Consider the following 16,856-nt stretch of genomic DNA (forward strand, 5'->3'; position numbering starts at 1 on the left):
GCAGATGCTGGAAATCCAGAACAACACCCACGAAATACTGGAGGAACTCCACAGGTCAGTCAGTGTCTATGGAGATGAATAAACAGTTGACGTTTCGGGCCGATACCCTTCTTCAGGACCGGAAAAGAAGGGGGAAAGATGCCACAATAAAAAGGTGGGGGGCTGGGGAAGGAGGATTGCTAGAAGGTGACAGGTGAAGCCAGGTGGGTAGGAAAGGTAATGGGTTGGAGATGAAGGAATCTGATAGGAGAGGAGAGTGGACCGTAGGAAAAGGGAAAGGAGGAGGGGACCCAGGGGGAGGTGATAGACAGGTGAGAAGAGGTAAGAGGCCAGATTGGGGAACAGAAGAAGAGGGGATGGGGAGAAAATGGTTTTTTAACTGGAAGGAGAAATTGATGTTCATGCCATCAGGTTGGTGGCCATCCAAATGGAGTATAAGGTGTTGCTCCTCCATCCCTCATTGTGACACAAGAGGAGGCCATGGACCTCCAAGTGTTGGAACAGAAGTGGAATCGGAATTAATACGTTTGGCCAGTGATAAGTTCTGCTTTTGGTGGATGGAGTGGATGTGCTGTATGAAGCAGTCCCCATGTTATGACGGGTCTCACTGATGTAGAGCAGGCTGCGTCGGGAGCACCGGACACAATGGACGACCCCAGTGGAAGCACTTTGACTGCTTGCAGGGAGAAGTGCCGGGAGGGAGATCAGTGGGGGAGGGACGAATGGACAGAGAGGGAGTGATCCCTGTGGAAAGTGGAGCAGGGAAGGTGAAGAGATGTTTGGTGATGGCCGGATTTGCGGAAAATGAAGAGTTGGATGCGGAGGCTTAGGGGGTGGTAGGTAAGGACAAGAGGAACTCTATCACTGTTGAGGCAGTGGGAAGATGGGGTGAATGCAGACATTTGGAAAATGGAGAAGATGCAGGTGAGGGCTAATCAATGGTGAGGAAGGGAAACCCCGTTCTTTGAAGAAGGAGGACATCTCCGATGTCCTGGAAAGAAAAGCCACATCCTAGGCACAAGAATGGGAATAGCATTTTTTCAGGAGACGAGTGGGAAGAGGAATAGTCAAGATAACAGTGGGAATCAGTAGATTAATGCAATATAACACATAATAAAGTGTAACAGCTACAGAGAAAGTGCCGTGCAGGTAAACAATAAGGCACAAGATCCAATGGTCAGGTCAAGACTCCTACCTATCGTACCAGGGGAACTGTACAATAAAAGTGCGGTGGAAACTGTAGTGGACACATTGGCTGAACTTATTCCTAACTCGGTAAATTCTGTAAGGGTAGCAGAAAATCGGAAAATAGCGGATGAAGCTCCCCTTGTTACTAAGAGGGCGAAGTCAGGGATCGATGGGCCTGTGTGTGAGACAGCTGTCCCTGGCAAGGTGCTGCAGTGCTTCATCACAGGGGAACAAGCAAGGCACTGAGGAGAAGTGAATGACATTCCGCCCAATGTTATGGAATGATGTTACTCCGGTCAAAATGGGTCCTGCATACAACGCTCCTTCGGTTGACGTCTTCCGGATGGATCATGGAACTATCTTTTACACTTCTTTTCTGTCTCTTACATTTGTTTTTCGTCTTGAGTTTGATTCTGGAGCCCCTGGTTTGCAGTTTGTAGATCGTGTGGTTGTTTCAGCGCTCTGCAGTCTCCGGGTGGTTTCCATGCAGTGCACACACCTCGTGTGGCGAGAAGGCTGCGGAACGGGACGCTGTTCAGCTCCGCCGGCCGATTAAAGCTTCCATTGTTTGCCGCTTAAAGCGACGAGTGAGATTGAAACATTGCGGTCAATGCAGAAGGTGAGCGCCAGCTGCCTGCCTTTTGATCACTGGGGGAATGCTGTGCTATCGCAGAGGGGGGACTGACTCGATCGCTGGGGGATCACAATGCCACTGGAGAGGGGAGACTGCTTTTTGATCGTGGGGGAATCGCTCTGCTACCAGAGAGGGAAGATGGTTTTTGATTGCTGGGGGATTGTTCTGCTACCAGAGAGGGAAGACTGGTTTTTGATTGCTGGAGGATTACACTGCATCTGTGCCTGGAGAAAGGCCTGCCTCAGGCCTCAGGCCTGCCACAGAGGGAAAGGCCTGCTTCTGTGCCAGGAGAATGTTATCCAGGTTTTCAGTGTTCTGGATGTGGACTTGGACTATAGACTGTTTCCAGTCTTATAGTTTTTTATATTCTGTGTTTCTCGCCCATTTAAAAAAAATTTGTTTTTGTGCATGGGGGAGGGAGTTTTGGGGGTCCATGTGCCTGTTCCATTTTTGTTCTTTTTTTGAGTGGGGCGGAGGGACTGAGGGTTAATGATTCTGCTGTTCTTTTCTTTGTTTTCGTGGCTATGTGGAGAAGAAGAATTTCAGAGTTGTATACTGAGATAATAAATGAACCTTTGAACCTCATTAGTGTGGCTTTATTAGAGGTAGATCATCTTTGATAGGTTTGCTTAATCTTTTTTGTAGGAAGGACTGAGTTATGGAGAGAGGTTGGAACCTTTTCATTGGTGTGTAGGATTAGGAAGTGATCTTGAAGAGGTGTATAAAATCACAAGGGGTATAGATGGGGTGAATGTGCACAGTTTTTTTCCCCCAGAGTTAGGGAATCAAGAACCAGAGGGCATAGGTTTAAGGTGAAAGGGGAGAGGCAAATGCAGTAGAGGCCTTTAAGAGACGTTTAGATAGACACATGGATGTAAGAAGATGGAGGGATGTGGACAAAGGGTAGGCAGGACGGATTAGTGATTGGGTGTTTTTGATTTGTTTTTTTAGCTGATCGAGCACAATATTTTGGGCTAATTGGCCTGTTCCTGTGCTGGACACTTCTATGTTCTGTGTTCTAAATGGGATAATTTTGGATGGGAATCTTGGTCGCCAGAGACTAATTGGCCAAAGGTCCAGTTTCCCTGTGACATGGAGAGCTGAGAGGAGGAACATTGTAGATGTAATGATTAAGATTTCCAGAAGGTATTTGAAAAGACAGAACTAAAAGCTCATGGTATTGGAGAACGTGTGTGTGCAAAGATGTCCCATGGAAACCAGAGCTGGAATTAATGAGTCTTTTTCAGGCTGGATGAAGGTGTATCCCAGGGATCAGATCTTGCCCTAGAATTGCTCAGAACTGAGATGAATGATCTGCAGGTAGGAACAGTGAAGAAGGCTTCCCAATTTGCCGATGATTGAATTGTAGGTGGAAGGAGAAGATGAGATAAGGACACTGTGATTCTGCACTCGAGTAGAGATGGATTGAGGGGGCAAAGGATGACAAACAGATTTTATTTGTTAAGGGGTGTGGTAATAACAACCTCACACTCAACGTCAGCAAGACCAAGGAATTGATTGCGGACGTTAGGGAGGGGAAGTCAAGAACACAGCCAGTTCTCAATGAAGGGTCAGTGGTAGAAAGTGTGAGCAGTTCTACGTTCCTGGGTGTCAGTATCTCAGAAGCTCTAAACTAGGGCGGAAACTTTGACAAAGTTATGGCAAACACGCCACTTCATTCAGAGTCTGGGGAGGTTTTGTGCATCACCAAACAATCTGGCAAATTTCTATAGATGTATGATGGTGTTGGCGCGTGGCCAAGTGGTTAAGGCGTTTGTCTAGTGATCTGAAGGTCGCTAGTTCAAGCCTCAGCTGAGGCAGCATGTGTGTCCTTGAACAAGGCACTTAACCACACATTGCTCTGCGACGACACTGGTGCCAAGCTGTATGGGTCCTAATGCCCTTCCCTTGGACAACATCGGTGGCGTGGAGAGGGGAGACTTGCAGCATGGGCAACTACCAGTCTCTTCCATACAACCTTGCCCAGGCCTGCACCCTGGAAACCTTCCAAGGCACAGATCCATGGTCTCACGGGACTAACGGATGCCTATTTATGATAGTGGGCATTCTAACTGGTTGCTTCACTGCCTGGTTTGGCGGGGGGGGGGGGGCGGTCTCCAATGCACAGAATCACAAGAGGCTGCAGAGTGCTTAGACTCAGCACACAACCCACCCCACTGCTGAGGACATCCTCAAGAAGACATCCTCTGTCACTAAGGAGCCTGAAGACCTACACTCGATGACTGAGGAGCAGCCTCTTCCCCTCCACCATCAGATTTCTGAATGGTCTATGTGCCCGTGAATATGACCTCATTATTCCTCTCTTGCACCATTTAGTTCAGTAACTGTGGTGCTGGTGCAGAATAATAAATTTCACAACATACGACAGTGATAATAAACCTGATTGTGAACTGGGGAAGTGTGTGTGAGGTGATGCATGTAGGTATGAGGAGTCAAACTGCAGGTTATTGTCTAAGTGAGGTGAGACTGCATGTGAGTTAGGAGTTGGAATTGGTTTATTATTGTCACATGTAGCCCTTTTTCCCAGGGCTGAAATGTCTGGCGTGAGAGGGCACAGTTTTAAGGTGCTTGGAAGTAGGTACAGAGGAGATGTCAGGGGTAAGCTTTTTTCGCCGAGAGTGGTGAGCGCGTGGAATGGGCTGCTGGCAGCAGTGGTGGAGGCGGATACGATAGGGTCTTTTAAGAGATTCCTGGACAGGCACATGGAGCTCAGAAAAATGGAGGCTATGGGTAACCCTGGTGATTTCTAGGGTAAAGACATGTTCAGCACAGCTTTGTGGGCTGAGGGGCCTGTATTGGGCTGTAGGGTTTCTGTGTTTCTACGTACCCAGATACAGTGAAAAGTTTGTCTTGTATGCCTCTCATACAAATCAGATCATTACTCAGTGCATTGAAGTAGAATACAGAATAAAGTACAACAGCTGCAGAGAGAGTGTGGTACAGGTTGACATTAAGTTGCAAGATCATAGCAAGGTAATCGGTGAGGTCAAGTCTATCATATATACTAAAGCATCATTTCTACAGATGTAGGGAAGAGAGCATCCAACCAGTTACACTAAAGCTTGGTATCGAGGTTCCAGTATATCACAAGACTCTGCAGAGGGCTGTAGACTCAGCAGCCATTTAATTATCTTCTAACAGTGGGGTAGAATCTGTCCCTGAGCCTGTTGGTATGTGCTTTCAAGCTTTTGTATCTTCTGCCCGATAGGAGGGGGAGAAGAGAGAGTATCTGGGGTGGGTGGGGTCTTTGATTATGTTGGCTGCTTTATTGAGACAACAGGAAGTGTAGACAGGAGGCTGGTCTCCATAATGTGCTGAGCTGTGGCCACAGCTTTCTGTAGTTTCTCGCAGTCACAGAGTAGGTGGCATACCAAGCTGTGAGGCTTCTGGACAGTATGTTTTCTACAGTGCATTGATAATATTTGCTAAGGGTTGACAGGGATATGCCAGATTTCTTTAGCCTGAGGAAGTAGAGGTGCTGGTGAACCTTCTTGGCCGTGGCATCAATATGGTCGGACCAGGACAGGCCTTTGGTGATGTTCACTCCAAAGAACTCGAAACTCTCAACCTCAGAGGGATCAAAGAGCCGATCACTGCAAGTTAAGCCAGTCCGACAGGGAGTTGTAAGAGCAAACTGTGTTGGTCTTCATTACCAGGAGCTGGATGTAGAAACAGTGCAGAGTGGTAATGGTCACACACCTGGTGTATGCAGCACAGCTTTGCTTCCTGACCTACAGAGGCGTGGAGTAACTCTGGAGACAGTGCAAAGGGAGCTTACCAGGGTAACCCAATCACAAACAAGAGCAAATCTGCAGATGCTGGAATTCCAAGCAACACACACAAAATGCTGGAGGAACTCAGCAGGCCAGACAGCATCTATAAAAAAAAAGGTACAGTCGACGTTTCAGGCCGCGATCCTTCAGCAATGCACCATAGAAAACAGGACTGGTGAATGGTTTCGGCCCGGAACATGGACTGTACTCTTTTCTATAGACGCTGCCTGGCCTGCTGAGTTCCTCCAGCATTTTGTGTGTGTTACCATGGTAACTCCTGGCTGAGGGTGTCCTCACAAGCAAGACTGCAGAGGACCGTAGATGTCTGCAGAGGAATGGCCTCATTCACATACATAGAGACTGAAATGGCTGATTCTACTTCTACGTCATATGGTCTTACATTTGATCCCGGGGGGGGGGTGCCGAGAGGGGAGGTGTTGGGACCTACACACTGGCAGGAGAGTCAAGAACAGGGGTCAGACATTGGCAGCTGAGGGTTGGAGAAATATCTGTTCATGGAGGAAGATGTATCTCTGGCAGTCTGTGCCCCAGAGGGAGATGGAAGCATGGCCTCTGGCTGTACCCTGAAGAGGGAGGGAGAGAGGGAAGGGTAAGAGAGAGGGAGGGGGAGGAGTGAAGAAGAGAAGACAGGTGGGGGGAGTATGGTGAGAGAGAGATAGGGTATGAGGAAAGGGAGGAATGAGTGAGAGAAAGCAACAGGAAGAAAAAGAGGGGGCAAAGGCAAGAGGTGAGAGGGTGAGGGAGGGGTGAGGGAGGGGAGAGGGCAGGGGATGGAGGGAGAGAAGAGAGGGCAAGAGGGGTGGGGGAGTAAGAGAAAAAAACACAAACACACAACAACTTAACCTCAAAATTTTATTGTGCAGTTTTACATGTGAATGGACAGACCTCAGGGTCCAACAGTGACCTCTGACCTGGGGAGGGGTTACCCTGAAACTAATCTGACCCCCCCGGGGTGCGGAGGTCACTTAAGGGACCGGTTGGCCAGAACATAACAGATAGGCAATTCAACCCATTGAATTTGCATTGCCATTCCACCATGGCTGATTTACTATCTCTCAGCCCCATTCTCCTGCCTTCTCTCTGTAACTATGACTAATCAAGAGCCTATGAACCTGCTTTAAAATATTCAAAATGTTTCAATGAGGCAACCCCTTATTCTTCTGAACTCCAGGGCGTGCAGGCTCAGAGCTATCAAATGATCCTCATACATTAACCCTTTCATTCACAGGAACCTCTTTAATGCCAGCACACCCCTCCTTAGACAAGGAGCACAAAACTGCTCGCTATACTCTAAGTGCAGTCAAACCAATCCCTCAAAGAGCCTCAGCATTGCATCCTTCCTTTTAAATTCAAAATGAATGCTAACAATGCACTTGCCTTACTTCCTATCAACTTAACCTGCAAGTAAACCTTCAGGAAATCCTGCATGAAGACTCCTAAGTCCATAATAAGACCATAAGACTATTAGACAAAGGAGCAGAAGTCGGCCATTCGGCCCATCGAGTCTGCTCCGCCATTTTATCATGAGCTGATCCTGCTTCAACATTGCCTTCCCCTCCATCTATCCTTGTATCATCTGCAAACTTGGCCACAAAGCCATCATCTAAATCATTGACAAGGAATGTGTAAAAAGCAGTTTCAACACCAACCTCTGTGAATACCACTAGACACCAGCAGCAACAAAATAAAGGCCCACTCTTCGCTTCCTGCCAGCCAGTCAATCTTCTGCCCAACTATTAATTTTCCTGTAATACCTTGTCCATGGAATCCAACCCCAGAGATGGTCAGTGTCCAGTGATTTTCTCACACCTCCAATGCCCACCAGCTAACCCTTTGTCGCTCACCATTAACCCCAGCAGGGAATGTAGCCCATGCTTACATGTACAAAATAGATCTCGCCTTCCCCGGTATTCCGACCCAGGGGGGATTATTTACAGTTGGCACACTGCACTCAGAGTTGGGGGTGTGTAGAGCAAGTGGTCCACCACTGACCACAGCAGCAGCTGAAAGTGGATTAAAGACACAGAGTGAAGCTCCCTCCACACCGTCCCATCACACACTCCCGGGGTCAGACACAGGGTGAATCTCCCTGCACACTGTCCCATCACACACTCCCGGGGTCAGACACAGAGTGAAGCTCCCTCCACACCGTCCCATCACACACTCCCAGGGTCAGACACAGAGTGAAGCTCCCTCCACACCGTCCCATCACACACTCCCAGGGTCAGACACAGAGTGAAGCTCCCTCCACACCGTCCCATCACACTCTCCCAGGGTCAGACACAGAGTGAAGCTCCCTCCACACCGTCCCATCAGACACTTCCAGGGTCAGACACAGAGTGAAGCTCCCTCCACATTGTCCCATCACACTCTCCCAGGGTCAGACACAGAATGAAGCTCCCTCCACATTGTCCCATCACACTCTCCCAGGGTCAGACACAGGGTGAATCTCCCTTCACACCGTCCCATCACATACTCCCGGGGTCAGACACAGAGTGAAGCTCCCTCCACACTGTCCCATCACACACTCCCGGGGTCAGACACAGAGTGAAGCTCCCTCCACACTGTCCCATCACACACTCCCGGGGTCAGACACAGAGTGAAGCTCCCTCCACACCGTCCCATCACACGCTCCCGGGGTCAGACACAGAGTGAAGCTCCCTCCACACCGTTCCATCCCACTCTCCCAGGGTCAGACACAGAGTGAAGCTCCCTCCACACTGTCCCATCACACACTCCCGTGGTCAGATACAGAGTGAATCTCCCTCCGCACTGTCCCATCAGACACTCCCGGGGTCAGATACAGAGCGAATCTCCCACCACACTGTCCCATCACACACTCCCGTGGTCAGATACAGAGTGAATCTCCCTCCACACTGTCCCATCAGACACTCCCAGGGTCAGATACAGAGTGAATCTCCCACCACACACTCCCGGGGTCAGATACAGAGTGAAGCTCCCTCCACACTGTCCCATCACACACTCCCGTGGTCAGATACAGAGTGAATCTCCCTCCACACTGTCCCATCAGACACTCCCGGGGTCAGATACAGAGTAAATCTCCCACCACACACTCCCGGGGTCAGATACAGAGTGAAGCTCCCTCCACACTGTCCCATCACACACTCCCGGGTTCAGACACAGAGTGAAGCTCCCTCCACACTGTCCCATCACACACTCCGGGGGTCAGACACAGAGTGAAGCTCCCTCCACACTGTCCCACGGCTCCCTCTCCAGGTTCCCTCCCCACTCCCACCCACCCATCACTAGCGACTGTATATGTGTTTCCCACAGAGTCCCTGTACACTGAGGCTTTCCCCCAGGGATGTGTAGAGGGAGGGAAGGCTGTTGGGAGGGAGTCCAGGGTGAGGTTCGGACCCAGGGGTGATCCAATGTATGGGGAACTCCGTCTCCTCACTGCCTTTGGTGGCCGGTATCTGAGGAGAGAGGAACGTGGGATCAGTGAGGGGTATCACAGGTCCATTCTTACCCCTCCTAACTTCTCTCCCAACTTCCTCATCCCTCATCTTTCTCCCCTTCCCTCTCCTCGTCCCCATCCCTCTCCCCGTCCCCCATCCCTCACCCCGTCCCCATTCCCTCTCCTCGTCCCCATCCCTCTCCCCATCCCTCTCCTCGTCCCCTTCCCTCTCCTCCTCCCCATCCCTCTCCCCGTCCCCATCCCTCTCCTCGTACCCCTTCCCTCTCCTCATCCCCAATGCCTCTCCCGGTCCCCAATCCCTCTCCCCATCCCCATCCTTCTCGTCCCCATCCTCCTCGTCCCCTTCCCTCTCCCCGTCCCCCTTCCCTCTCCCCGTCCCCATCCCTCTCCCCGTCCCCATCCCTCTCCTTGTCCCCCATCCGTCCTCGTCCCCCATCCCTCTCCTCGTCCCCCATCCCTCTCCTCGTCCCCCATCCCTGTCCTCGTCCCCCATCCCTGTCCTCGTCCCCCATCCCTGTCCTCGTCCCCTTCCCTCTCCTCGTCCCCTTCCCTCTCTTCATCTCCCTGACCCTGCTCCTCCCCATTCCCCTTCACCTCCCTCTCCCCTCACCTTGCTGTCCCATCCTCCCCCTCGCTCCTCTTGCCCCTTATCCCTACTTCCTCTCTACTCTGCCTCCCACCTTCCCTCCACAGCTCCTCTCATCCCCCTCCTCTCCCTCCCCCACTCCATTTCGACCACCTCTCCCCTCCCCACCCACCGTGCCTGTGCTGCCGTCGATGGGCCTGATGGTGAAGAGCTCAGTGAAGCCAGTGGCGGCATCTGTCCCGATGGCGCCGCTGTTCCCACGGAGCCGCTGTGGGATCGCCAGCTGCCCTCCACCCGCCGCCCCGATCTGCCAGCTCCGCACCTGGAACGGGAAGTTCTTGTTGGCCGCCGAGGGCCGTGTGATCACCTGTCCGGGCAGGCGGAGCAGCCGTTAGTCGCAGAGTGTCCCCGGGTCTGCCCCCGCCCCCCCACCCCCTACAGTAGTGCACTGCTGCAGACGGGAGTGATTTCCCCTTCCCACCCCTCCTCGATCCAAAAGTCCGAGGTGGCACGGTGTGCACTCAGTCAGGCTCGGACAGAAGCAGGACTTTCAGCACAACTGGTCCCTGCCGACATCTGTAGAAAGTTGCTAGAATCTTTGGAGGGATACCAAATCTCCTCAAACTCCTAATGAAGTTGAGCAGCTGGCATGCCTTCTTTGTGATTGCATCAATCTTGAAGACATGAGATATCCCTGACAGAGAAGGTGAAGGAGGATCTTAAGAGATTCTAGCAGAATATTAAAGAGTAGGTTGCCTTAAGGATCGGTGTGTGATGGGCAAGCTCTGAAATTAATGTTTCTTGTCTGTGGAAACATTCGAGAAGACAGTGATGTTTCGAGACACAACGCGCATTATGAATGCGGGCGTGCAGGTGTTCTTGGGGAGTGCGTGAAGGTGGATAAATCCCCAAGGCCCAACCAAATGTATCTTTCGACGGTCTGGGAAGTAAGGGAGGAGATGCCTGGGGCCCCGGTCGAGATGGTTGTGCCATCGTTAGCCACGGGTGAAAGTGGGGACGTGGGTAGACAGGAGGTGTTTAGCACACTGGTCCGCATCGAACAGGAGGTACGATGTCATGTTACAGCTGTACGAGACACTGGTGAGGCCACACTTGGAGTACTGTGTGCAGTTCTGGTCGCTCAGCTAGAAGAAAGACATCATTAAGCTGGAGAGGGTGCAGGAAAGATTCACCAGGATGTTACCGGGACCGGAGGGCTTGAGGAAATAGATCTGTAGTCACGCAGCGCGGAGGCAGACCACTCGGCCCAGCTGATCCATGCTGACCAAGATCCCAATCTAAGCTAGTCCCATTTACCTGTCTTTGGCCAAGCCTTTCCTGTCCATGTACCTGTCCAATTTTTTAAAAAGAGTTTTTAATGCACGCACCTCAGCAGCTCATTCACATATGGACCACCCTCTGGGTGAAAAAAGGTGCCCTTCAGGTTCCTATTAAATCTCTCCCCTCTCACCTTAAACCTATGCACTCTAGTTCTTAATTCTCCAACCCTGGGAAAAAAAATACAGACTGCATTCACCCTATCTGTGCCTCTCCTGATTTTATATACCTCTATAAGGTCACTTCAGTCTCCTGTTTCAGTGATAAACATCTCAACCTGCTCAGCCCCTCAGTCCCTCGAGTCCCGGCAATATTCTCATAAATCTCCTGGGCATTCTTTCCATCTTTCTGATCGGACCAGGAACCCGTGAACACCATCTTGCTACTCGTCTTGTGCACTTCTGGCTTCTGTAACTCACAGTATTTTTTCTCATTGTACTGCTGTTGACAAACAACACATTTCATGGCATACATCAGTAATAGTGAAGCTGGCTCTGATCTTTCCCGTAGCAGAACACAATACGCCAAGTACGGCCTCACCAACATCTTGTACAACTACAACTACAACATAATGTTCCAACTTCAATACTGTGTGAGCTGACTGATGAAGTTTGTTACAAGGATGGGTTACAGAATCTGTGCCTGCTTTCTGTAGGGAGGCGTGAGGGAGATTTTATGGATTTTACAAAATGGCGGGAGGGTGCAGACAGTGGGTAGTGAGGTCGGGGGATGGTGGTGATATAAGAATGTAGCCAGATTCTGCTCCAGCTCCAGCCACAAGTTTGTGGATGACATCACCGTGGTGGGCCGTGTCTCAAATAACGATGAGTCAGAGTACAGGAAGGAGATAGAGAGCTGAGTAAGATGGTGCCATGACAACAACCTTTCCCTCAATGTCAGCAAAACAAAAGAGCCGCTCGCTGACTTCAGGAATGTGGGTGGTGTGCACACTCATGTCTATATCACTGGTCTTGAGGTTGAGAGCTTCAGGTTCCAAAGAGTGAACATCACCACGTCACAGGCCTGCCTGGTAGACACTATGGCCAAGAAAGCTGACCAGTGCCCCTCCTGCCTCAGGAGGCAAAAAAGATGTCTGCACATCCCCATCACCATCAGATTTCTCAATGGTCTGTGAACCCCTTAATGTTACCTTGCTATTCAGGTTTTGAACCATTTTGTGATTTTTTTTACATCTTGCACTATACTGCTGCCACAAGACAAGTTTTAGAATCAAAATCAGAATCAGGTTTATTATCACTGGAATGTGTCATGAAATTTGTTAACTTAGCAGCAGCAGTTCAATTCAATACATAATATAGAAGAAAAAAAATTAATCAATAAATAAGTAAATCAATTGCAGTATATGTATATTGAATAGATTCTAAAGATCGTGCAAAAACAGAAATACTATATATTTAAAAAGTGAGGTAGTGTTCACAGGTTTAGGAATCAGATGGCAGAGGGGAAGAAGCTGTTCCGGAATCGCTGAGTGTGTGCCTTCAGGCTTCTGTATCTCCTACCTGATGGTAACAGTGAGAAAAGGGCATGTCCTGGGTGCTGGAGGTCCTTAATAATGGATGCTGCCTTTCTGAGACACCGCTCCCTAAAGATGTCCTGGGTGCTTTGTAGGCTAGTACCCAGGATGGAGCTGACTAGATTTACGACCCTCTGCAGCTTCTTTCGGTCCTGTGCAGTAGCCCCTCCATACCAGACAGTGATACAGCAGGTCAGAATCACGACATATGTCAGTGGTGCTGAACTTGATTCTCAATTTCCAGGGGGTGGGTGTTCCTCAGGATTTTGCTGCCTATGTCCTGCTAGTTGGGAGAAGTGGTTAGGATTAGACAGGTTAGATGTGTTGGGGGCATGTAATGGGGTTGGTGGGTCAATGAAAAAAATCAATGAGCTCCAAGACCTTGGCCTCGATACCTCCTTGTGCCATTGGATCCTCGATTTCCTCACTTGTAGACACCAGTCAGTTTGGATTGGCAACAACAGCTCCTCCATGATCTTCATCAGCTTAGGTGTATGACAAGGCTGTGTGCTTAGCCCCCTGCTCTACTTGCTTTACACCTATAAGCACAACTCCAATGCCATATTCAAGTTTGCTAATCAAAGGTGGTGATGAATCAGCATACAGGAGGGAGATTGAAAATCTGGCCGAGTGGTGCCACGACAACAACCTCTCACTCAATGTCGGCAAGACCAAGGAGCTGATTATTGCAACACACATAAAAGTTGCTGGTGAACGCAGCAGGCCAGGCAGCATCTCTAGGAAGAGGTGCAGTCGACGTTTCAGGCCGAGACCCTTCGTCAGGACTAACTGAAGGAAGAGTGAGTAAGAGATTTGAAAGTGGGAGGGGGAGGGGGAGGGGGAGATCCAAAATGATAGGAGAAGACAGGAGGGGGAGGGATGGAGCCAAGAGCTGGACAGATGATAGGCAAAAGGGATATGAGAGGATCATGGGACAGGAGGTCCGGGAAGAAAGACGGGGGGGGGGGGAACCCAGAGGATGGGCAAGGGGTATATTCAGAGGGACAGAGGGAGAAAAAGGAGAGAAAGAATGTGTGTATAAAAATAAGTAACAGATGAGGTACGAGGGGGAGGTGGGGCATTAGCGGAAGTTAGAGAAGTCGATGTTCATGCCATCAGGTTGGAGGCTACCCAGACGGAATATAAGGTGTTGTTCCTCCAACCTGGGTGTGGCTTCATCTTTACTGTAGAGGAGGCCGTGGATAGACATGTCAGAATGGGAATGGGATGTGGAATTAAAATGTGTGGCCACTGGGAGATCCTGCTTTCTCTGGTGGACAGAGCGTAGGTGTTCAGCAAAGCGGTCTCCCAGTCTGCGTCGGGTCTCGCCGATATATAAAAGGCCACATCGGGAGCACCGGATGCAGTATATCACCCCAGCTGACTCACAGGTAAAGTGTTGCCTCACCTGGAAGGACTGTTTGGGGCCCTGAATGGTGGTAAGGAAGGAAGTGTAAGGGCATGTGTAGCACTTGTTCCGCTTACATGGATAAGTGCCAGGAGGGAGATCAGTGGGGAGGGATGGGGGGGACGAACGGACAAGGGAGTTGCGTAGGGAGCGATCCCTGCGGAATGCAGAGAGAGGGGGGGAGGGAAAGATGTGCTTAGTGGTGGGACCCCGTTGGAGGTGGCGGAAGTTACGGAGAATAATATGTTGGACCCGGAGGCTGGTGGGGTAGTAGGTGAGGACCAGGGGAACCCTATTCCTAGTGGGGTGGCGGGAGGATGGAGTGAGAGCAGATGTACGTGAAATGGGGGAGATGCGTTTAAGAGCAGAGTTGATAGTGGAGGAAGGGAAGCCCCTTTCTTTAAAAAAGGAAGACATCTCCCTCGTCCTAGAATGAAAAGCCTCATCCTGAGAGCAGATGCGGCGGAGATGGAGGAATTGCGAGAAGGGGGATGGTGTTTTTGCAAGAGACAGGGTGAGAAGAGGAATAGTCCAGATAGCTGTGAGAGTCAGTAGGCTTATAGTGGACATCAGTGGATATGCTGTCTCCAGAGACAGAGACAGAAAGATCTAGAAAGGGGAGGGAGGTGTCGGAAATGGACCAGGTATTATTGCCTTCAGGAGGAGGAAATCGGAGATCCATGAGCCAGTCCTCATCAGGGAACAGAGGTAGAGAAAGTCTAGCAACTTGAAATTCCTCGTTGTTATCATTTCAAGAATTTGTCCTGGGTCCAGCATGTAATTGCCATTACAAAGAAAGCACAGTGGCACCTCTACGTGCTTAGAAGTTTGCCAAGATTTGGTATATCGTCAGAAGTTTTGGCAGACTTCTAGAGCACAGTGGAGAGGATACTGACTGGTCACAAAACAGCCTGGTGTGTAAACACCAATGTCCTTTAACAGAAAAGCCAACAAAAAGTAAGGGATACGGCCCAGTCCATCATGGATAAAGCTCTCCCCACCACACTGTCGCAGGAAAGCAGCGTCCACCGTCGAAGGCCCCCACCACCCAGCACACTCTCTTCACAATGCTGCCACGAGGGAGGAGGTACAGAAACCTCAGGATCCGCACCACGAGGTTCAGGAACAATTATTACCCAACATTGAACCAGAAGGGACAAATTCACTCAACTTTGCTCACCCCAAAACTGAATTCTTCCTACAACTTATGGACTCACTTTCAAGGACTCTTCTTCTCATGTTATTGATATTTATTGTTTTATTATTACTAGTTTGTTTTTTTTTGTATTTGCTCAGTTTGTCATCTGTTGCATACTGATTATTTGTCCATCCTGTTGTGTGCAGTTTTACATTGATCCCATTGTGTTTCTTTGCATTTACTGTGAATGCCTGCAAGAAAATAAGACCGGTACTCTACGCAGGCTCCTTAACCCCTCTCCTCTTCCCAACTGTCACCCAGTTTCCCGTGTCCTGCACCTTGGGTGTAACTACCTCTCTATATGTCCCTTCAGCATCCCGAATGATCCAGAGTTCGTCCAGTTCCAGCTCCAACTCCTTAACGTGGATTGTTAGAAGCTGCAGTTGGATGCACTTCTCGTAGTTACAGTGGTCAGGGGCACTGGAGCTCTTCCTGCCTCCCTACATCCTGCAAGAGGAGCATTTGGCTATCCTGCCTCTCATCTCTACTGTCCTAGCTGAGCAGGTATAAAAAAAAGAGAAGGAAAAAACTTGAGCTTTCCATTCCTTTGCTTTCTCTGAGTGAAGTCTGTCTTGGCTGAAGCCTCGAAGAGCTGAAGCCTTAAGATCACCGCTCCGACTATGTCCGCTCAGACGATGGCCGCTGCACTTGCCCCGCCTTCCTTTAATTTGACTTTACTAAATAATCCCATACACCAATTTGCCACTGGTCAAAGCTCTAAAATGAATCATAATTGGTTGCATATGGTGACATATTTTGACAATAGATTTATTTTGAACTTTGATTTATTGCTGTCCTGTGACTGAGATACAGTGGAAGGCTTTTGTCAGTGTGCCATCTGGACTGATCATTGTGTACATCAGTTCATCGAAAACAGATTGCACAGTCCATAGAACAGTACACCTCAGGAACAGGCCCTTTGACCCATGAAGTTGTACAGAACTAATTAAACAGGTATTTAAATAAGAGGGTGTAGAGACAATTTACTAGGATGTTACCTGGATTAGCGAGTGTGTTATATAAGGAAAGGTGTGGGCACGTGGCCAAGTGGTTAAGGCATTTGACTAGCAATCTCAAGGTCGTGAGTTCGAGCCCCAGCTGAGGCAGCATGTTGTGACCTTGAGCAAGGCACTTAACCACACATTGCTCTGCGACGACACTGGTGCCAAGCTGTATGGGTCCTAATGCCCTTCCCTTGGACGACATCAGTGACGTGGAGAGGGGAGACTTGCAGCATGGGTAACTGCTGGTCTTCCATACAACCTTGCCCAGGCCCGTGCCCTGGAGAGTGAAGACTTTCCAGGCGCAGATCCATGGTCTCACAAGACTAACGGATGCCTTTTTTAAATGTATGACTTAACTAATCCATTCTGATACACAATCTCCACATCCCTCCAAATTCCTGTGTCTATCTTTATAGGCATCTGTTAGTCTCATGAGACCATGGATTTGCGCCTTGGAAGGTTTCCAGGGCGCAGGCATGGGCAAGGTTGGGTTTACCTTGCCCAAGGGAAGGGCATTAGGACCCATACAGCTTGGCACCGGTGTCGTCGCAGAGCAATGTGCGGTAAAGTGCCTTGCTCAAGGACACAACACTGCCTCAGCCAAGGCTTGAACTAACAACCTTTGAATCACTAGACAAACGCCTTAACCACTTGGCCACGCGCCAACAGTGTGTCTATCTAGGAGCCTCTTAAATGCCTCTGTCGTACCTGC

The 16,856-nt window shown here is 49.8% G+C and overlaps 1 protein-coding gene across 4 annotated transcripts in view; it reads right to left on the bottom strand.

Moving 5' to 3' along the window:
* Positions 1–8,879: 8,879 nt before the first annotated feature.
* tmem145 (transmembrane protein 145) overlaps positions 8,880–16,856 on the bottom strand; it is a 58,540-nt gene continuing 50,563 nt past the window's right edge. For 3 of the 4 annotated variants that reach the window (XM_072266274.1, XM_072266277.1, XM_072266273.1), the window contains 2 exons: positions 9,835–10,029; positions 8,880–9,074 (listed from right to left, as the gene is read on the bottom strand). In XM_072266274.1, the coding sequence (XP_072122375.1) occupies positions 8,904–9,074; positions 9,835–10,029 (366 nt within the window). In that variant the 3' untranslated portion in view covers positions 8,880–8,903. The remainder of the gene's footprint in view (positions 9,075–9,834; positions 10,030–16,856) is intronic. The other variant, XM_072266275.1, reaches the window with a different exon arrangement.

Source organism: Mobula birostris, chromosome 8 (assembly GCF_030028105.1).
Source record: "Mobula birostris isolate sMobBir1 chromosome 8, sMobBir1.hap1, whole genome shotgun sequence".
Classification (NCBI taxonomy): Eukaryota; Metazoa; Chordata; class Chondrichthyes; order Myliobatiformes; family Myliobatidae; genus Mobula; species Mobula birostris.